At 40.5% G+C, this 17712-nt stretch overlaps 1 protein-coding gene and 1 non-coding gene across 4 annotated transcripts in view; one reads left to right on the top strand and one right to left on the bottom strand.

The window, feature by feature from the left end:
* LOC126278547 (intraflagellar transport protein 57 homolog) overlaps window positions 1-17712 on the top strand; it is a 163614-nt gene that overhangs the window by 84114 nt on the left and 61788 nt on the right. For 2 of the 3 annotated variants that reach the window (XM_049978727.1, XM_049978728.1), the window contains exon 5: window positions 13497-13659. In XM_049978727.1, coding sequence (XP_049834684.1) covers window positions 13497-13659 — 163 coding nt within the window. The remainder of the gene's footprint in view (window positions 1-13496; window positions 13660-17712) is intronic. The other variant, XM_049978729.1, reaches the window with a different exon arrangement.
* Window positions 15886-15958, bottom strand: Trnaa-ggc (transfer RNA alanine (anticodon GGC)). Its single transcript has one exon. It is a non-coding gene; the product is annotated as a tRNA-Ala (tRNA).

Here is a 17712-nt window from a genome sequence, read left to right as displayed (position 1 = left end):
TAGAAAGCTGTTCTAGGTGTGGTGGGCAAAATTCCAGACAAAATGGATGTCATTTCAGGGCATGATTTTAGGAAGTCAAGGCCCTGTTGAAGTAGCTGATTAACGCGTTCCAGACCAGGATAATATTGAGTCACCAATGATGTACTCTGAAGTTGTGTTTTGGAGGGATCAGCAGTACCAGGCTTGGATGTGATGACCCAGGAAATCTGCTTTTTAGCTAGGCTGGTGGGATAATTATGTGCAGTGAAGGCTGAGGTGAGAATGGTGGTGTATTATGTAAATACCGTTGTTTATTTGTAGGTTTAATGTGGACAGAAGTGTGTTGCTGGCCTTAGGTGAGGACAAGATAACATCAAGGAAAGTGGCATGGGAATCGGAATATGACCATGTGAAATTTAATCGGGAGAAGGTATTCAGAGACGCCAGGAATATTAGCAGGTCAGCCTCTCCGTGAGTCCATAAGATAAAGATGTCATCAATGTATCTAAACCAAATCAGGGGCTGAAGACTTATGGATCCCAGGAAAGCCCCCTCCAAGCAACCCCTGAAGAGGTTGGCATAGTTCCCATGGCTGTACCTCTGATATGTTTGTATGCCTGCCCTTCAAAGGTGAAGTAGTTGTTGGTAAGTATAAAGTTGATTAAGGTGAGTAGGAAGGATGCCATAGGTTTGAAATAAGGTGGGTGCTGACTGAGGAAATGTTCAGGAGCAGACAGACCATGTACGTGGGGGCTGTTAGTGTAGAGGGAGGTGGCATCATTGGTCACAAGCAAGGTATGTGGTTGGAGTGGGACGGGCATGGATTTAAGATGACCTAGGAAATTGTTGGTATCTTTGATGTAGGAGGGGGTCTTTGTACTATGGTTGCAGGTGTTGATCAACTAAGGCAGATATACATTTGGTGGGTGCTTTGAAGCCAGCAATTTTAGGATGGCCAAGATGATTGGGTCTGTGGATCTTAGGAAGAAGGTAAAAGGTGGGAGTGCATGGTTTGAATGGGGTGAGAAGTTCTATGGATTGAGGTGTTAGTCCTTGTGAGGGGCCTGAGGTTTTAAGGAGGGACTGCAGGTCAGTTTGAATCACAGGGATGGGATCTTGATGACAGACACTGTATGTAGTGGTGTCGGACAGCTAGCGCAGACCTTCCCTAAGATATTTCTTTCAGTCAAGTTCTACAGTGGTAGATCCTTTGTCTGCTGGAAGGATAATGATGGTGTCATCAGATTTTAGGGTCTGTAGAGATTGAAGTTCTGCAGAGGACTGGTTAGGACCATATTGTAGGGATCTGGGGAATGATTATGAAGCAATGCTGGAGGTGAGGAATTCTTGGAAGGCCTGTAAGGGATGATTTTGTGGTAGTAGTGGTGAATCAAGTTGGGATTGTGATCTGAACTGTTCAAGGCAGGGTTCAATGTCAGGTTTGCTGTTGGAAAGGTTTTGGGATTGGATTGCAAAGTGATATTTTCAATGGATATTATATGTGAAGGAAAGTAGTTCCTTCACCAAAGCACCATGATCAAATGCAGGTTTAGGGCAGAAAGTGAGACCTTTAGATAATACAGATAATTCAGGAGGGGAGAGTGCTTTAGATGAGAGGTTAAGGACACTATACTGTTGTGGCTGGTTCTCGGGATTATGGGTTATTCTTGGTCTGGGAGGTAATGGTGAAGGCTGTGGGATGTTAAGGAGGTTGGCCAAACTCAGTTTGTAGGAGAGAAGTGGTGGTTGATGGTGTGGCTGTTTAGGAAGCTACATAGGGACAGGAAGGGAAACACCACAGTTCAGGTAGTTTAGGAGAAGGGGGATAGCGTTTTGAGGTGATGTCTGGCATGTTGTTGCAGTTTGAAGTTGACTTGGCAGATGATATCATTCAAGGAAACATTAGGGACAGGTAACTGCAGGATTTTGTAGAAGGAGAGAAGTCTGATAGTGTGGAAATTGGCTGATGAGGCATTTAGGTCACAGCTTAGCCGGATAAGAGCAATAGGTTGTTGTATTTGAAACTGTAAAAGAGCCTGGTGTAGGGAAGGATTGCATACAGAAACAGGGACTTTCAGTGTTAGGCCTTTTGGAGTAGCTCCAAGGAACAAGCAGGTTTCAAGAAACAGAATGTGGGACCTTAGTTAGTTGGAATTCACCTATATGTGAGCATGATGAGATCCATGTTTTCTATTATTGATGTAGCTTTCTAAAGGCTGTGGATTTCAGAATCATATTGTGTGCTCGTCGTAATTTGATCACTCTGATCCCATTCTGGTTAGTTCTGTTATGTGTTGGATAGTTTCCTTTTTTTGCATTGATGTCCCCCATAAGTAGGGAGTTTTTCAAGGAGTTCTATTGCTATGTATGTATTTAAAAAAAAGAAAAAAGAAAAAAAGTATTCTATTTGAGCATGTATCATGGCACTGCACAGAAGAGATATTTGAATGTTGTGCAAGGGCAGTTGAATTTATTGAAACTAAACTTCTAATTGCTTTCTTTTATAGGTCCCCTAACTCTGACATCAGAGCCCTTCTGCTCAAGCTTGAGAGGGTTCTTGATTCACTTTATAGGAAGTACCAGAAATTAGTTACATGTGGTGACTTCAGTATAAATTGTGGATGTAATGATGCAAGAAAAAGGGATGTTGGTAGATCTCCTAAATTCATATGATCTGACGCAGACTGTTTCCCCTCCCCCAACTAGGGTGCGGGGGAACAGTAGCACAGCCATGGACAATATTTTTATTCATTCTTCATTTCTAGATGGGCATTCTGTTAGTAAAAGGGTGAATGGCCTTGCAGACCATGATGCACAAATTTTAACACTAAAAGGCTTTTGTACTCAAACAAATGTCACTTGTAACTACAAGCTATGTAGGAAAGGAGATTCAACAGCAGTAGAGAGTTTTTAAACCTTATCAGGGAACAAGAGTGGCATGATGTTTATAGTGCCAATAACATAGATGATAAATAGAATGTGTTCCGTAACATATTTCTCATGCTCGTTGAGAGTTGCTTTCCTTTAGAACCTTCTAAGTGCGATACTAGCAGTAATAGGCAGCCTGCGTGGCTGACAAGTGGGATAAGGATATCATGTAGAACAAAGTGGGAATTATATCAAAATTTTAGAAGTAGTCACAATCAAGCTACAGTAGCCTATTACAAGCAGTATTGTAAGGTGCTTAAAAATGTTATCAGGAAGGTAAAGAGTATGTGGGATGCAAATAGAATAACTAATCCACAGAATAAAATTAAAACCATATTGTCAGTTGTAAAGGAAGTGTCTGGTCAGTAGCACAAGGTCGACGATATAAAGTCAGCTCTTAGTAAAAATATTTATGTTATTGATAAATCAGATATATTTACAGTATTTGACAATCATTTTCTGAGCATTGCTGGTGAATTAAATAAAAATTTAGTTTCTACAGGTAATCATATAACTTGCTTGGCAAATGCCTTTTTTAGATTGATGTCTGAAATACTCCTCTGTGATACAGACACGGGAGAGATGGATATGATGGAGGGCCTAGCAGGATATTAAAGTATTGTGCTGCATATGTTAGCCTTGTATTTAGCCATATTTGTAATTTTTCCTTTAGGAAGGGTCAGTTTCCTGAACGATTAAAGTACTCAATAGTAAAGCCGCTTTATAAAAAGAGAGAAAGGGATAATGTAGACAATTTTAGACCCATTTCTATGCCATCAGTGTTTGCTAAAGTTATTGAAAGGACTGTGTATGTAAGGATAATTTATCATTTTATATCACACGATTTGTTATCAAATGTACAGTTCAGCTTTAGAAGTCGTTTACAACTGAAAATGCTATTTTCTCTTTTCTCTGTGAGGTAATGGATGGGTTAAACAAAAGGTTTTGAACGCTAGGCATATTTTTTGATTTAACTAAGGTGTAGAAGAAAGATTAAGAAAAAGGAAACCCACGTTTCTAGCATTTGTAGACTTGGAGAAAGCTTTTGACAATGTTGACTGGAATACTCTCTTTCAAATTCTGAAGGTGGCAGGGGTAAAGTACAGGGAGCGAAAGGCTATAATTTATACAGAAACCAGATGGCAGTCATAAGAGTCAAGGGGCATGAAAGGGAAGCAGTGGTTGGGAAAGGAGTGAGACAGGGTTGTAGCCTCTCCCCGATGTTATTCAATCTGTATATTGAGCAAGCAGTAAAAGAAACAAAAGAAAAATTTGGAGTAGGTATTAAAATTCATGGAGAAGAAGTAAAAACTTTGAGGTTCGCCGATGACATTGTAATTCTGTCAGAGAAGGCAAAGGACTTAGAAGAGCAGTTGAACGGAATGGAGAGTGTCTTGAAAGGAGGATATAAGATGAACATCAACAAAAGCAAAATGAGATTATTGGAATGTAGTCAAATTAAATCGGGTTATGCTGAGGGAATTAGATTATGAAATGAGACACTTAAAGTAGTAAAGGAGTTTTGCTATTTAGGAAGTAAAATAACTGATGATGGTTGAAGTAGAGAGGATATAAAATGTAGACTGGCAATGGCAAGGAAAGCGTTTCTGAAGAAGAGAAATTTGTTAACATTGAATATAGATTTATGTATCAGGAAGTCATTTCTGAAAGTATTTGTTTGGAGTGTAGCCATGTATGGAAGTGAAACATGGACGATAACTAGTTTGGACAAGAAGAGAATAGAAGCTTTCGAAATGTGGTGCTACAGAAGAATGCTGAAGATAAGGAGGATAGATCACGTAACTAATGAGGAGGTATTGAATAGGATTGGGGAGAAGAGAAGTTTGTGGCACAACTTGACTAGAAGAAGAGATCGGTTGGTAGGACATGTTTTGAGGCATCAAGGGATCACAAATTTAGCATTGGAGAGCAGCGTGGAAGGTAAAAATCGTAGAGGGAGACCAAGAGATGAATACACTCAGCGGATTCAGAAGGATGTAGGTTGCAGTAGGTACTGGGAGATGAAGAAGCTTGCACAGGATAGAGTAGCATGGAGAGCTGCATCAAACCAGTCTCAGGACTGAAGACAACAACAAAACCAAGGTATTTTATTGTGTAGATCACAAAATATTTGTCCAGAAGTTGGACCATTATGAAATACAGGGAGTAGCTCACAATTGGTTCACCTCTTACTTTAGCAACAGACAGCAAAAGATCGTTATTAACAATGTTGAGAATGGCTGTGATGTAGGGTCTCAGTGGGTTACGGTCAAGTGGTGGGGGGGTTGCCACAGGGATCAGTGTTGGGGCAACTCCTGTTCCTTATTTATACACTCCTGGAAATGGAAAAAAGAACACATTGACACCAGTGTGTCAGACCCACCATACTTGCTCCGGACACTGCGAGAGGGCTGTACAAGCAATGATCACACGCACGGCACAGCGGACACACCGTCAAATGGCGCTAGCTGCGCAGCATTTGTGCACCACCGCCGTCAGTGTCAGCCAGTTTGCCGTGGCATACGGAGCTCCATCGCAGTCTTCAACACTGGTAGCATGCTGCGACAGCGTGGACGTGAACCGTATGTGCAGTTGACGGACTTTGAGCGAGGGCGTATAGTGGGCATGCGGGAGGCCGGGTGGACGTACCGCCGAATTGCTCAACACGTGGGGCGTGAGGTCTCCACAGTACATCGATGTTGTCATCAGTGGTCGGCGGAAGGTGCACGTGCCCGTCGACCTGGGACCGGACACAGCGACGCACGGATGCACGCCAAGACCGTAGGATACTACGCAGTGCCGTAGGGGACCGCACCGCCTCTTCCCAGCAAATTAGGGACACTGTTGCTCCTGGGGTATCGGCGAGGACCATTCGCAACCGTCTCCATGAAGCTGGGCTACGGTCCCGCACACCGTTAGGCCGTCTTCCGCTCACGCCCCAACATCGTGCAGCGCGCCTCCAGTGGTGTCGCGACAGGCGTGAATGGAGGGACGAATGGAGACGTGTCGTCTTCAGCGATGAGAGTCGCTTCTGCCTTGGTGCCAATGATGGTCGTATGCGTGTTTGGCCCCGTGCAGGTGAGCGCCACAATCAGGACTGCATACGACCAAGGCACACAGGGCCAACACCCAGCATCATGGTGTGGGGAGCGATCTCCTACACTGGCCGTACACCTCTGGTGATCGTCGAGGGGACACTGAATAGTGCACGGTACATCCAAACCGTCATCGAACTCATCGTTCTACCATTCCTAGACCGGCAAGGGAACTTGCTGTTCCAACAGGACAATGCACGTCCGCATGTATCCCGTGCCACCCAACGTGCTCTAGAAGGTGTAAGTCAACTACCCTGGCCAGCAAGATCTCCGGATCTGTCCCCCATTGAGCATGTTTGGGACTGGATGAAGCGTCGTCTCACGCGGTCTGCACGTCCAGCACGAACGCTGGTCCAACTGAGGCGCCAGGTGGAAATGGCATGGCAAGCCGTTCCACAGGACTACATCCAGCATCTCTACGATCGTCTCCATGGAAGAATAGCACCCTGCATTGCTGCGAAAGGTGGATATACACTGTACTAGTGCCGACATTGTGCATGCTCTGTTGTTTGTGTCTATGTGCCTGTGGTTCTGTCAGTGTGATCAAGTGATGTATCTGCCCCAGGAACGTGTCAATAAAGTTTCCCCTTCCTGGGACAATGAATTCTCGGTGTTCTTATTTCAATTTCCAGGAGTGTATAAATGATATGCCCTCTAGTATTATGGGCAACTCTAAAATATTTCTGTTTGCTGATGACCCTAGCTTGGTAGTAAAGAATATTATGTGCAGTTCATGATCTAAGTTCATGGCTTGTAGAAAATAAACTAACGCTAAATCACAGTAAGACTTAGTTTTTACAATTTCTAACACACAATTCTACATCTACATATATACTCCGCTAGCCACCAAGCGTTGTGTGGCGGAGGGCACTATTTTCGCCAAAGTCATATTTCCCCCTCTGTGTTCAAAATGGTTCAAATGGCTCTGAGCACTCTGGGACATAATGGCTGAGGTCATCTGTCTCCTAGAACTTAGAACTACTTAAACCTAACTAACCTAAGGACATCACACACATCCATGCCCGAGGCAGGATTCGAACCTGCGACCGGAGCGATCGCGCAGTTCCAGACTGTAGCTCCTAGAATTGCACAGCCAACTCACTGAAAGTGGGGATTGCACAAGGGAAAATGACAATCTGAACGCCTCAGTACAAGCTCTAATTTTCCTTGGCTTTGAATAGTGATCATTGCACAGTATGAAAGTTGGTAGTAATAATATATGCTCTACATCCTCGGCGAAGATTGGATTTTGGAATTTAGTGAGCAGCCCCTTCCGTTTAGCACATCGTCTATCTGCAAGTGTGTCCCACTTCAAACTTTCAGTGAGATTTGTAACACTCTCGCAATGACTAAATGTACCCATCAGCACTCTTGCCACTCTTCTTTGGACCTTCTCAATCTCTTGAATCAGACCCAACTGATAAGGGTCCCACACAGATGAACAGTACTCTTAAGACTGGACGAACTAAAGTCTTGTAAGCAGTTTCCTTTGTTGAAGGACTGCATTGCTTCAGGATTCTACCAGTAAACCACAATCTAGAGTTCGCCTTACCTGTTACTTGTGTAATCTGATTGTTCCATTTGGGATCATTTCGAATAGTCACACCCAGATTCTTGACGGATGTTACTACTTCCATTGACTGGGCATTTCTTTTGTACTCGTACATTAATGGGGATTTTTGCTTTGTTATGCACAGTAGGTTACACTTACTAATATTCAGAGATAACCGCCAGTCATTACACCATGCATTTATTTTCTACAAATCCTCACTGATTTGTTCACAGTTATCGTGTGATACTACTTTCTTGTAGACTACAGCATCATTGCCAAACGGTCTAAAGCCACTGTCAATACCATCAACCAGATAGTTTATGTAAATTGTAAAAAGCAGTGGACCTATTATACTGCCCAGGGGCACACCTGATGTTATGCTTGTTTCTGTTAAAGTCCCCCAATTCAAGACGACATACTACTCTATGTCTGTAATAAAACTTTCTGTCCAACCACATATGTCATTGGATAGACTGTAAGTGCACCCTTTTTGGAGCAAGAGACAGTGCAGAAATGAGTTGAACGCCTTTTGAAAGTCGAGGAATCCTTCCTGGTGTCTAAGTATCTTAACTGTTTTACAATCCCAGATACACTAAACACTATGTCAGCCATCCTTGTGTTTGTTCCCATCTCGAGTTGGTTTTCTAACCAATTGCTCTAGGTTGTATGTTGAGAGCACTCCTAGAATAATTTCACACGAGTCTTTGTTTCTGCCCCGGTGATAAACATGTAATTTTTCCAGTCAGTGGATGCCAGATTAAAGTCTCTTCCTATAACTAATGGATAATTTGGATATTTATTTCCTATATACTCAAGACTCCCTGAAACATTCTGCGACATTTGTTGCGGTTGCGGATGCTGGTGGTCTATAAAACAATCCTAATACAATGGTCACTCCTTGGCTGATTGACCGCTTTATCCAGACTATTTCACAGTCCAGCCCAGTATCGATCTCAACTGCGTTTAAACAGATTTTAACTGCAGTGAACACACCACCTCCCATAGCATCAGTCCTATCCTTCCTAAACATTGTCCAATCAGAATTCAAAATTTCACTGCTATTTATGTCTGGTTTCAACCAGTTTTTGGTACCTAATACAGTATTGGCATTACTACTGTTTATTTTGTAGAGTAACTCGGGGATCTAGCTATAGACACTTCGACAATTTACTAACATGAGATTTAGTAATTCAACAAAACCTGACATTTTAATTTCACAGAATGGGCATATGATTAGAGAAACTGAACAGTTCATATTTCTAAGTGTTCACTGTCACGGAAAGCCCATGTTCTGGATCTTGTTCAAAGACTTAATGCTGCCATTTTTACTATTCGAACAGTATCTGAAGTGAGTGATCATTCGACATGAAAATTAGTCTACTTTGCTTATTTTCGTTCACTTATGTCATATCGTATTATATTTTGGGGTAACTCTTCCCATTCTATAAGGATATGTTTGTCTCAGAAATGGGCATCATGGGCAATAAGTGGTGTAAGTTCACAAATCTCTTGTTGACCCGTGTTCATGAGTTTGGGTATTTTGACATTGGTGTCTCACTATATATGTTCCTTACTGTCATTTCTTGTTAACAGTATTAGCTTATTCCCAAGAATAAGCAGCTTTCACTCAGTTAATACTTGCCAGAAGTCAAACCTGCATTTGGATCGGACTTTCTTAACTCTTGTGCAGAAATGTGTGCAGTATACTGCTGCATCCATTTTCAGTAAGCTACCACTTGAATTGAAAAATCTTAGTAGTTCTCCAAGTGCTTTCCAATTGAAACTGAAGTTTCCTCGTGGGTAACTCCTTCTGTTCTGTTTAGAAGCTCCTTGAAAAATTAAGCTGATTCTTGTTGTATTGTTGATTCATTTACTTGAACTTACGGATTACCTTTTTTCGGGTTCATAAACATTTTATTTTTATCTGTTATTACTTTTATGTTGTAATTTCATGTACTGTCATGTTTCATGACTTATAGATTTGCTCCTCAATTTGGTGCTACGGAACTTGACGTGTAAATAAATAAATAAAATAAATAGTACATGGTGTTTTTTCTGGGATATTTTGCACATCATCGAGTTGGTCACAAAAACATTTCACCTTTTCTTTGTCCTTTCTGTTGTCCTCATTTAAGGAGGCATGTGCATTCACAGTGGTGTATACCTTGTTAGCAGATTTAAAGGTAAGTGTGAAGAGGTTTTCGGATGTTGATGTTAAAGTTCACATAATGATAAAATCACTTCATTGTTATAAAAAGTGTTGAATGCTGGCCCCGACTTCTTAAAAAATATGTTTTTCTCACCCACTGGTGATTTAAACACTGATATGATATGAGAATTAGTTTTTTTCTCTTATCATCAGTTTTTATCTCTGTGGCACAGTTCAAAATGTTTTTCAGTATTTATATGGTCCACTTCTATTTTTGCTTTAAACTGTAATTCTGCTCTTGTGTAAATGCATACTGTACTATTTTTACAAACACTGTGGCAGTAATGAGATGCTAATTTAAAATTGCTTACATTTCTTATCCTTGCACCAATGTCCAGGTAAACAAATTCAGGAGATGTCACCAAAATTATTTATAGCTACTACTAAATCTAACACTTTATTCTTGAGGCACTGTATATTAGAATACATTATTTTGAACATTTTTACTGTTATTATTACCTGATTAAATACTACTTTTTTCCTGATAGTTTTCAGGCTGGTTTGTCATAGTCTTTTCCTTTTCTTAATTTGAATCCATAAAAAATATCTCATTAAGTGGAGGAGTGCTGCTGCTACTTGAGTTGTATCAGCTGTTACTGATATTTGTGATGTTACTAATACTGATACTGTTGTTGGTGCTGCAGATGCTTGCTGGTGCTTCTTGATTTCTTCCGGTAATTTGTGTGTCACAGTGTGCTTCTCTAGGCCATTCAAGTGGAATTATGAAGTATGAAATATGTGCCCACTGCTGCTAATATCAACAACAGAAACATTTTTGAATTGATTGCATGTATTCGAAAAACACTTATTACAGCACTAATCTCCTAGTTTACACAAGGTCAAGGTGGCAAATCATAGCGGTGTGGAATGTTCATGAAGAGAATGTTTGTGTGCGACAAGTGACCCAGGTGCTTCTTTAACTCTGAGCAAGCTGGGTATATTTCGTTTGTGTATGCATCATTAAAGCTGCCAAACAAAGTCGTTTGAAGACAACTTGATCTTCTTCGGTGTGAACATTCTTAATGACTTCAAAGAGGGATGCTTTGGGCTTGACAAAACTCAAGGACTTCAAAATTGCTGCTTCATTAACATTTGAGGTGATTCCGCATCTGTGGATATCAGCTAGGATGTAAAGTTTCCCCAAGTGATCATGGATTTTTTGCTGTGACATGAGCATATGGTGACATGGCATTTGAGTATTCTGTGGAACAGCAATAGCTGAATCACGTATCTGTGTACTTAAAGTAACATTTTCTGAATCATTTTCATCACTTATTTTGCTTTAGTCGAATGGGTGTATATATGTAGTATCATCTCTGTAGTTATCACGTGTGCGCTTTGTTATTGTGTTTTGGTCAGTTTTTGGTGATGGATTAATTTTACTGCACAGAAAATGGAACTTACTTTCGCATAAAGTGCATATGACACAATTTCTACCTACTCTCCCGTACTTTTTCACACGTTATAATATGAGTTCTAGTATCTGGGTGTAGTTCACTGTGTGATTTGTTTGCAACCTCTGCATTCTACTGTGTGAATTAGTTACATTTGTGTTTTAAAACCTGTACCTCTTCCAGGGGCACTGCAATTACTTTTGCTTGTAAAACAGTCCTTTTCATTAGGTTTTTGAATTAGATTATCTCTGCTACGTTTCTTACAGAACCATACTTTATGTTTTGGATCTGCATTAACACATTTATAATGATGTGTAGTTTTACATATATTGCACATTATACCTATAACTGCATGTTTCTCGCAGTGGCAGGGGTCCAAGCCTAATATTACAGTTGATTCACATTGGATGATATAGATGCATAATTGTCAACACTTCATCTTATTGAATCTCTGCTGCTTTCAGTTTCTTTTTTGATGATGCATCATGACAAGCACAAATTATCACAATGTACACTAATTATGTTGCAAGTTGAACGCTTTTCATGATTCATTTTACACTTTTTGCGGGAGTCAACGCAGTGATGATCTACAGTTGGTACAATCTTGAATTGTAGCAGTATGGTTGTGTAATCTGCATGTTTCACAGTATATTGTGCTTATGGTGGTTAATTTTGCCAACTAAGTACTAGCACCAACATAAAAAGTACAAACTGAAGCTCCGCCAATCCAAATGTTAGTTTCAACTCCCTAGTCTATTGGAAGTGGTATGCTCTTGCCTTCTCTTGACCTTCCAATTGATCCACCGAACCCGTCACCAACAATGAATTAAGTGATAACTAACAGTAAAGAGAAATCCTTGGTATAACTGAGGATCAAAGCCCAGGCCTTTGGACATGTAGCCTGGCACTTTCCCATTGAGCTACTGTCCTAAACACTGCCAACAATTTTTTCAGCAAAACATTGTATTGTACTGTATAAAAGCAGATGTCTAAAACATGGAAACAGAATTATGTGATGCTCTGAACACAGAATGATGTGATGCTCTGAACATGTTAGCTGTATTGAATATTGATGAAACTCTTTTACTAGCCTACTGTCCCAGATACTTTAGTTTGTGTAGAGTCATGAGAAGTCAAAATGGCACAAGTCTAGATCAAGGCCAGTGGTGTACTGATGTGTTTTGTGCTTCAATGTTGGCAGTGCTCACTATGAGGTATAATGGGATGGAAATAGTTTGTCAGTTGTTGACTGTACTCAGCCAATGAGCGAGCAGGACAGAGAATGTGTTCCAAAAGAAAGTTGTTTCATTTTCAAGTCAATGCGTCACAGCCTCTGAAACTATAACACATTCAGTAGCAACAGGCAAATATTTTGACAACCAAGATCATTAGTTTAATTTAAGCTGTGCTTTTAGGTCCCAGCCTAAACACAATCTTGTAATTCTTGACATATTCAGAAGGAACAAATATATGTGTCAACAAAGATTATTAATTTAATTAACCTACATCCTGGGCTTAGCGGCACGTCAGTTCGTCACCATGATGAGGCTATTTGGCTTTTACCTTCATTGGTTTCACCAACTCACAACCAGACTGTCACATTCCTGTCTATCAGTAACCTCAAGCTGAACTACAGAACAGTTTCTCACCGTAACTCAGCTTTTTTAGCTTTCACATCCATTGGCTTTGCCAACTTGTGACCAAACTGTCACATTTTAACCTAATTACAACCTTGTTATTTTTGACATACTCAGTAAAAACAGTCAAATATTTGTGACAACAATGAAGAAAAAAGGTTTTTATTTTGTGGTTAGAAATTCAGTGTATATTTTCTCACCTCTCATAGGTTACATAAACATATCACCCCATTGGATATACAAAAGTGATGTGTTGGCAACATATGAGCTATAGAGAAATACCGCCAAGACTGCCGTTGGCTCTGATCTAGATTTTGGAATTCAATGTCTTAGCTGACATGTATAACACATGATTAAATAAATTACAGTAATGCTTCGGACTTACTTCAGAGAGACAATGGATAATTATTAAAGTTGAAGGTAATTGCTATATATGTTCAAGAATTATTTTATGATTCTGTAAGTACAAAGACGTATAGCTAAAAATTGGATTCCAGCCTGTTTTCTTCTACTGTTGTACATAATTTACACATCTCCAAGTGGCTCAGTCACAGCTGCAAGTGCTACTTGAGTTAAATATGTGAGAACCTTTGTTTTTATTATTAATTGTGCTGTTTCTTTTTCCACCTCTAGATTTAGTCATCATATGTTACACTTTTCCCTGTCCTGTTCTCAGTAGTTTCCTTGTGTGCTCATTTCCAGACCACAGCCAGCAGTTGAGGTAGAGGCTGAGGAGGAGATAGAGCAGCTGCAGGAGAACTTCGAAGAAGAAGAACTGGCAGCCGAATATACAGATGAGGAAGACGATGACGAAGAAAATATGCTGCATGTTGATGACCTCCATAAACTGAGCTTCAGCAATGTAGTGGTGCTTTTGTTCATAACCTTTTCCACACATAGTTGACCACTGCACTTTCACCAAAAACTACATGTCAGTTATATTTGGTTCACTTTTTACAGTATTTATCTGCACCAGTGATATTGCTCAAAGACTGTAATTTGTCTTGTGTGATAATCTTTTTCCTTCTTTATCCATACATATTATAAAAAGTGTGTGTGTGTGTGTGTGTGTGTGTGTGTGTGTGTGTGTGTGTGTGTGTGTGTGTGTTACTGACAAAGGCTATGACCGAAAGCTATGTGTGAGTGTCTTTTAATTGTGCCTGTCTGCAACTTGATGTGTCTTCTTTAAAGTAAGTAGCAATCTGTATTTTCCTACATTGTTCATTCGAATAAACATATATTCTTGAGAATTTTCAGAAGTTACATGTAGTGTGGATGACATATTTCGAAGTAAATCAATGTTTGTGATTTAAAGTTATCGTAGCACACATTACAACTAACATTTTGTGTTGCATTTAGTTTTACCTTTCAACAGAAGTGTGTATTGTTAGCATTTATCATAAATTAACAGTATTTTCGAGTTCATTAATGAATCTAATCTCAAAAAGTACAAGGAAACTGGTAACTTTTATCCTGGGTTTTTCTGTTGTCGTAATAGAAATCTGGTTTTGCATATTAATTGTTTCAGTTCGTAAAGGGAATTAGTAATATATTTAGCTTAACAGATCCAGAAACTGAAAGATCGCCACAAGCTTATTTTAAAGTTATTTGTTTATTTTTTGCACCAGCCACAAAGCAGTCCCACCGTGAATTTCAAAGATGGAATGAGATACTTGATTACATAAGTGACCAGAAATCAGCCAGTCCACTTTCAGGTACTTGGAACCGGCTGCAAATGGGTTTTTTGGGAGGGCTCCTGAGAGTTGACCACCAGTACCATCCTCTCCTGTGGATTCTGTCACCTTTACTGGAATTGTGGGATCTGTCACTACTGGTCCACTCGACTATCAGTGGCATGCCAGTGGTAGTGCTAAACTTCCTGTACAGAGGAGATGGGGACCAGGCAGGACTTAGCGTGTTACACCTCTCCCAATAACCCCCAAGTTTGAGGTATTGTCTTCCACTATTACCATAGCTAAGCTATAGCTAACTTGGTGTAAACAGATACCCGACAGTTGTTGTGGCCTGGGAGTGGTGGCTTTGTGCGCCTACCTCAACTGATCGCATAACATCATTTTGTTAGCCTATATGGCAATACCTCTTTGTTGCTGGAGTACTGTTTAGATGGCTTTTGTTTTCAGTCAGTGTTATGATGCATACTATTCTAGGGGTTTGCATGTTTGTATTCCATAGATTCTGTCTGTGAATTTCATGACATTGATTGAGATACTGGCTTTCTGTAGTGGAGGAAAGACAAAGTCTGAAAGTGAAAGAGATAATGGTGATTGATACCAATAAGTTAAATAATCATCAGAGTGTCAGAAGCTTTGACTGTCTACCATCTGACAATGAAGAGAATGACAAAGGAGGAGGAGAGTGCAGATTCATGTGGAAGCTCTGTTCTTGTCACTCACGAAGAGACAAGACAGAAATTCTATCAAGTGACAGATACTGACAACTTCGATGAAAATGCAACTAAGCAGCATGTTGATGTGCATATTATTCCGGGAAAAGTACCCTGCAGGTAAAATGCTGACTGTGTGTGGAGTGCTTCCATGGTGGTCCTTTTTCTAAGGTTAGGTGACTGTCCATCCAATCCAGATAACAGTACCTGTACAAAACCCAGAAGTATCAGTGTAGGATTGAAACAAATGCCTCCCACAGGTGAGAGTACTAAAATCTTAATGGTAAACTGCTGAAGCATTCACAACGAAGTGCCATAGTCTGAAGTGCTCATGAAAAGTAGTGAAGCTTGCATAATACTAGGTACAAAAAGCTGGTTGAAACCTAAAATTGATAGCAGTGAGATTTATGTGGAAAAATTTAAGTGTTCAATAAAAGAGTAGACAAATGAGGAATGGAGGTGATGTATTTGTTGCATTAGACAAGAAACCTAAATCCACCACAATAGAAATTGAAGCTGCATCAGAGATTATTTGGGCAAGACTCAGTATCAGGGGTGAGCATAAAATGATAATTTTATCCTTCTATTGCCCACCAGGCTCATCTCCTGATGGAACTGAAAACTTTAAAGAAAACCTCAGTTCACTTGCATGTAATGATCGAAGCAGACGAAATGAATTAAAATTTGTGCTGCAGCCAGGACTCGAACCCAGGTCTTCTTGCTTGCCAGGCAGAAATGCTAACCACTACACCACCGCAGTACAATGGTCAACATTGCTGCACGAACTGCCTAGCAAGTAAGAAGACCTGGGTTTGAGTCCTGGACGCAGCACGAATATTAATTAATTTTGGCCGCTTTGGTCATTATCGTAAATAATAAAAAGAGACTTAAATGTCTTAGGGAAACATTTGATTATACTTGTAAGTTCCCCAGTCATACTGTAATAGTAGAGACTTTTAATCACCAAACAGTCAATTGGGAAAATTACTGTTTTGCGAGTGGTGGGTGTGGTCAGACATCATGTGAAACTATACTAAATGCCTTCCCTTAAAATGTCCTAGAACAGATAGTTAGGAACCCCACATGAGGGAATCATATTGGATCTAGTGGCAACGGTAGACCTGACCTCTCTGAGAATGTCCATACTGAAACTGGTATCAGGGAACATGACACAATTGTGATGACAATTATTACCAAAGTACAAAGGACAACTAAAACAAGCAGAAAGATATATATGTTCAGTCAGCTAGATAAAAAATCAGTAGTGTCATATCTCAGTGAGGAACTTGAAACTTCCAGCACAGGGCTGGTGCATGCCGAGGAACGATGACTCAAGTTTAAAAGAGAGGAACTATGGCTCAAGTTTAAAGGAATATTTGAGCATGCGGTGGATAGATACCCTGTAGTACAGTCCATAGTGGGAGGGAACCTCCATGGTATACTGTCACTGTAAAGAAACAGAGATTACTGCATAATAGGTGTAAAACAAAGAGTTTGGCTATAGATTGAGAATAGAGTCAGGCAGCAGCAGCTGGCCGAGACACAAGCAGCCACCAGGAATTAACCGATTTTGTGACATTTTACAATTTCTTAACCAGGAGTGAATTTTATAATTTCACTATGTGCTTTGGTAGTTTAGCTTCTTGAATTTCTATGTGTTAATTTAGAATTTATTAGATACTGTTCTCACGTTTGTGTTGGGAAGTAAACCAATTTCGTGGCTTATTACATGTTCCTAATCAGGAGTAAATTATTTAGTCTGACCTGAGTGGTTTGGTAGCTTAATTTTTGGGCCTGAGCATGTTAATGTAATTTATTAGAAACAGTTGTTACATTTTTGTCAGTGTCTACAGTAGAGTTCTGTAGAGCGTGTCGATTGTCCTTTATTTTTCTGTGTAATGTAGTTTTCCATAGTCTTTAGTATGGGTAGGGACTGTGATTGCTGTGTGCGGTTGCAAGGCGAGTTGGTGATACTTCGCTCTCAGCTCCACAATGTGATGGCTTTGGTTACACAGCTTGAAGCTGCAGTGGGCATGCATCACTGTTGTGGGCTGGCTATGGGGATGGAATGGATGTCCAACACATCTGGGTCCACGGTTCAGTCCGCACCAGCGTTGAGCCCAGTTACTGATCACACTGAGGTTTACCACTCACCTGTGGTCGAGTGGGAGGTTGCCTCGGGACATGGTAGGTGGTGAAAGATTTCGCAGGGGGCTAAACATAAGGCCTCCCTTCCTAGTCTGACAAACAGGTTCCAAGTGCTGTTTGTGGCTGACACTGTCCCTCAGCCAGATACAGTCACTTGTCCTGTTTCATAGGAAACCTCTCAGCCTGCAAGATACGGGCAGTCACAGAGGGTGAGATTAGTGGTAGCTGGGAGCTCCAATGTTAGGTGCGTTATGGGGCTCCTTAGAAACATGGCTGTTCAGGAGAAGAAGAAAGCCTGTGTACACACCAGGTGGAGTCAATCAGAAAGCCTGTGTACATACCAGGTGGAGTCAACCCAGATGTGGA

Source organism: Schistocerca gregaria, chromosome 6 (genome assembly GCF_023897955.1).
Source record: "Schistocerca gregaria isolate iqSchGreg1 chromosome 6, iqSchGreg1.2, whole genome shotgun sequence".
Lineage (NCBI taxonomy): Eukaryota > Metazoa > Arthropoda > Insecta > Orthoptera > Acrididae > Schistocerca > Schistocerca gregaria.
This window is presented reverse-complemented; position numbering and strand designations above follow the sequence as displayed.